Source organism: Austrofundulus limnaeus, unplaced genomic scaffold (genome assembly GCF_001266775.1).
Source record: "Austrofundulus limnaeus strain Quisiro unplaced genomic scaffold, Austrofundulus_limnaeus-1.0 Scaffold1010, whole genome shotgun sequence".
Classification (NCBI taxonomy): domain Eukaryota; kingdom Metazoa; phylum Chordata; class Actinopteri; order Cyprinodontiformes; family Rivulidae; genus Austrofundulus; species Austrofundulus limnaeus.
The window spans coordinates 64,869-68,637 of record NW_013953412.1 but is presented as its reverse complement, the minus strand read 5'-3'; the positions used below and the strand labels follow the sequence as shown (position 1 = coordinate 68,637).

Sequence of the window (3,769 nt, the reverse complement as noted above, 5' to 3'; positions counted from 1 at the left end):
GAGTACCTTCATTCTTGGACCACGTATTTCTGTCTTTGTTAAATAAATATTGCCATAACAGGATCAAAAAGTTATGTCGTCAAGCCAGTATTTCATTAGGATGCACTAAACTGTGAACGATATTTGTGAGGGAGTTTCAGAAAAAGAGGATCCAGATGGTTGGATCAGTCTGATTTAGTGATTTGTGACTAAAGAGTGACAGAAAAGGTCAAAGGAAAGATTTACAAGAAAGTCGAGAGACCAGCTGTGTTGTATGGATGGAGACAGAGACATGGACAAAAAACATGAAGACAGAACTGGAAGTGTCAGAACATGTTGAGGTTCGCCTTGGGAGGGACRAGGATAATGTAGCAGTTGAAACAGAAGAAATTTGCTGGAAAAACAGAAGTGCAGAAAACAAACACTACAGATTGATTTGTTCTGTTTAACGTATCCTATAACCTGACCTTATCTGATTGGCCAGGAGGCGTGTCCTTTAGCATCTGGTTAGCTCTTTCCAAAACAAACTCCACTTCAGGCTGCTTCAGGTGGACTTCATCAATGAGCTGTGGCAGCAAGCAGAGGTCTTTATGGGCACAGAATTCACTTAGATTTAGTTCAGTTTTTGTGTTCTGGCAAAAACTGTGTCTCACCTTGGCTGGTGGCTCCTCAGGACTGTTCTCAAGTTTAGTTCTAGTGTTTGACGCCCACACTGACAGGTCTTCCAGCTGGCCCTGAAGCTTCCCAAGCTCCTTTAACAGACCTTCAATTTCCTGCTGACGCTCAGGCAGAGCCTTGGACACCTAAAAAATAAAGACTCACTGTTACTGGAGATGCACCGATATGAAAATTCAGCTGATTTCAATAGTCGATATTGTTATTAGTGTTATGGCCAATAACCAATATTTACAGATTTTACACAAACACACAAATTTTTTATCTACATATACACACAAACACACCTGTGTCTTTTTCAATGCTATAAAAAATGACCAGACCGCTGAAAGGACTCTATTTCAGTTATTCCTGGCTGCGAAGCATCACTATCACTATCATGATCAAACAGATACCACTTGACCAATTATTTCCCCTACCAAAACAGAAACACAAAGCTAAAAAGTAGGAAATCAATATCAGAGGTTAATATTGGCCCATTTATACTTAATGGACCGATACTATTCTAAAAAATGACCAATACCGGCAGATACCGAAGTTAATGCAGAAATATCGACCATCCATAACTGACTTACTTTGAGTCCTTTGTTAATTCATGAAGTAAAATATGTACAAAACTTCATGATTACTTTTTTTACTCTGTCATTTGACAAGAAGGGCATTTTTACAACTATTTTATGTAATCATGTTAACCAAAAAGAATACTTTAAAAATGTTCAATCTGTAGTTGAGAACTGCGTGATGCAAAAAGGAGAATCAACAAGCCTAACACTGCCCAGATGGGTTAGTTTATCATTTCGTTTATCATCTTGTTTTACCTTTAAAATTGGATTCAGAACCACAGAACCAGATTCAGATTTTATTGCATTTATGTGAAGCCCCATAAATTTTGTTGAGCTTTTTGCTGTAATATTTGCTGACCTGAGCCCAGCGAGTGTTGATGCGCCTGATGTCTTTCTGTTTGTCAGCAGGAATGTGTTTCTGCTTGGAGTTCAGATCCTCCACAACTGCCTTTTTAGCAGGAAGCTCATCCACACGGGCCTAAGACAGAAACACAGTGAAAATTAAATAATACAGTAATATTACTGATCAGGAAGGGAAACAAACTCTTATAGTAATTAAAGTGAAAAAAATAAAGGAATAAATATATGTAATGAAAAAAATGTCATCTCAGTAATTAATCCACGTAGAAAAACCAAAGAAAGGTTAAAGGGGACCTATTATGCAAAATTCACTTTTTAAAGTTTTTTTTTTACTCAACTATGAGTATGTACTTCTTAAAAAAACAGTCCTAGGACCAAAAAAAATGCACCCAGGGGCATATTTACTGTAAGTAAATGTATTTTTAATGTATATTAACGACAAGTTTTAGACTTCCGTCATTTTGTGATGTCACAAGTCGTACAACAACCCACCAGAACCTGCGTTCAGCCCCATACCTAGCAACCCCCGGGTGAAACTCCACCTCCTCAGTATAAAAAGCCGTCACGGTTGTTGTTGCGTAATGCGCAGCTCATTTCACAACAAGCCTCCAATAGGGCAATGGGTAGAGTGTTGGACCAGAGAGTGGGACACCAGGGTTTGAGACTGGCATGGATACAATTTAATTTATTTATTTTCATTCATTATGAACACGTTTTCTCATGTACCTCTATTGACTCTGTTTGAGTTTCTGAGGTATTTTGACCACTGCTGCTCCCTGCTCTGGTAACAGCATGCAGAGTGAGCGCAGAGCAGAAGAGGGAGAGGAAAAAAAAGAAAGAAGCTGCGACCCTCTCTGCCTCTGGGTCTGACTGGGTCCCATATGGTTGTACAACAGAGCTTCTGCTATTATTGGGCATGCTAAGGTAAACACTGGCTTTGGAGGGCGGAGTTAATGTCAACAGATTTTTGGAGGGCGTTACCAACAGAGCTCATTAACATAAACAGCTCTTCTGAACAGAAGTCAGAGCAGGCAGAACTAGAAAATGGGAAATTTTATTATCTGAGAATTATTTTGTGCATTAAATTGAATGAACATGGTCTGGATAGCCCACAGACATACCATAAACATTTCTAGGATCCATAATTGGTCTCCTTTAAGTATGTCCTCTGAACAGTTTCCACTTTAATGAAACGTTTTGTCTTTCTTCTTAGAGACTTCTTCAGTCTGAGGAGTTTCAGGTGAACTCAACCTTATAAGCACTGCCTCCACATGGTGAACAAACAGGTTAATGATGACAATCAAAACTGTTTGTTCACACGTAAGAGGACCATCAGCTCAATGATCGATTGTTGGTGCCCTGATTATCCCTATTGTTCATTGAGGACCATCAGCAACTTATAAGGCTGAGTTTACCTGAAATTCCTCAGACTGAAGAAGTCTCTAAGAAGAGAGACAAAATGTGGAGGAGATCAAAGCCCCAAGAGCAGTTGAGAAGCAATATGTGGCCTCCAAGTGGCACCATTTGGTAATCAGAGTGAAGCCAATACATTTTTTAATGTTTGTAGCCTGAACTCAAATGGTGTTCTGCTATTGGACTTTGCTAAGCATGAGCTGTCCAATAAGAAAAACCATGTTCAAGCATAGGGCGGTCCATAAGTGTACTTAGTACCAGGCCCCTTAGGCTGAAGGCTGATCAATTTGTAATTGTGTCATCTGACCAGTGGCCCCATGTTTTGGACACTCAGGTGAAGAGAGGGGCAGAACTGTCAACTGATCACCATCTGGTGATGAATTGGATCCGATGGCGGGGGAGCTGTTGGACAGACCTGGTAAACCCAAATGCATGGTGAGGCTGAACTGGGAACCTTTGGTGGAGCCCCCTGTCTGTGCGGTCTTCAACTCTCACCTCCAGAAGAGTTTTCCACATGTCCCGGGGAGGTCGGACACATGGAATCCAAATGGGCCATGTTTAGGGCCTCTATTGCAGATGCAGCTTCTAGGAGCTGTGGCCTGAAGGTCATTGGTGCCTGTTGCGGCGGCAACCAAAGGACCCACTGGTGGACACATTGATGATGGAGGTCGTCAAGCTGGGGCGGCTGTGGTGTAGCGTGGGGCGGCTGTGGTGTAGTGTGGGGCAGCTGTGGTGTAGTAGTAGAGCAGCCGGCTTGGGACCCGAAAGTCTTAGGTTCG

At 41.5% G+C, this 3,769-nt stretch overlaps 1 protein-coding gene across 1 annotated transcript in view; it reads right to left on the bottom strand.

The window, feature by feature from the left end:
* Positions 1-3,769, bottom strand: part of LOC106533735 (dystrophin) — a gene marked incomplete at both ends in the record, with an annotated part of 132,044 nt that overhangs the window by 65,432 nt on the left and 62,843 nt on the right. The window contains 3 exon segments of the mRNA XM_014030160.1: positions 447-545; positions 633-782; positions 1,576-1,695. Of these exon segments, the coding sequence (XP_013885614.1) occupies positions 447-545; positions 633-782; positions 1,576-1,695 (369 nt within the window).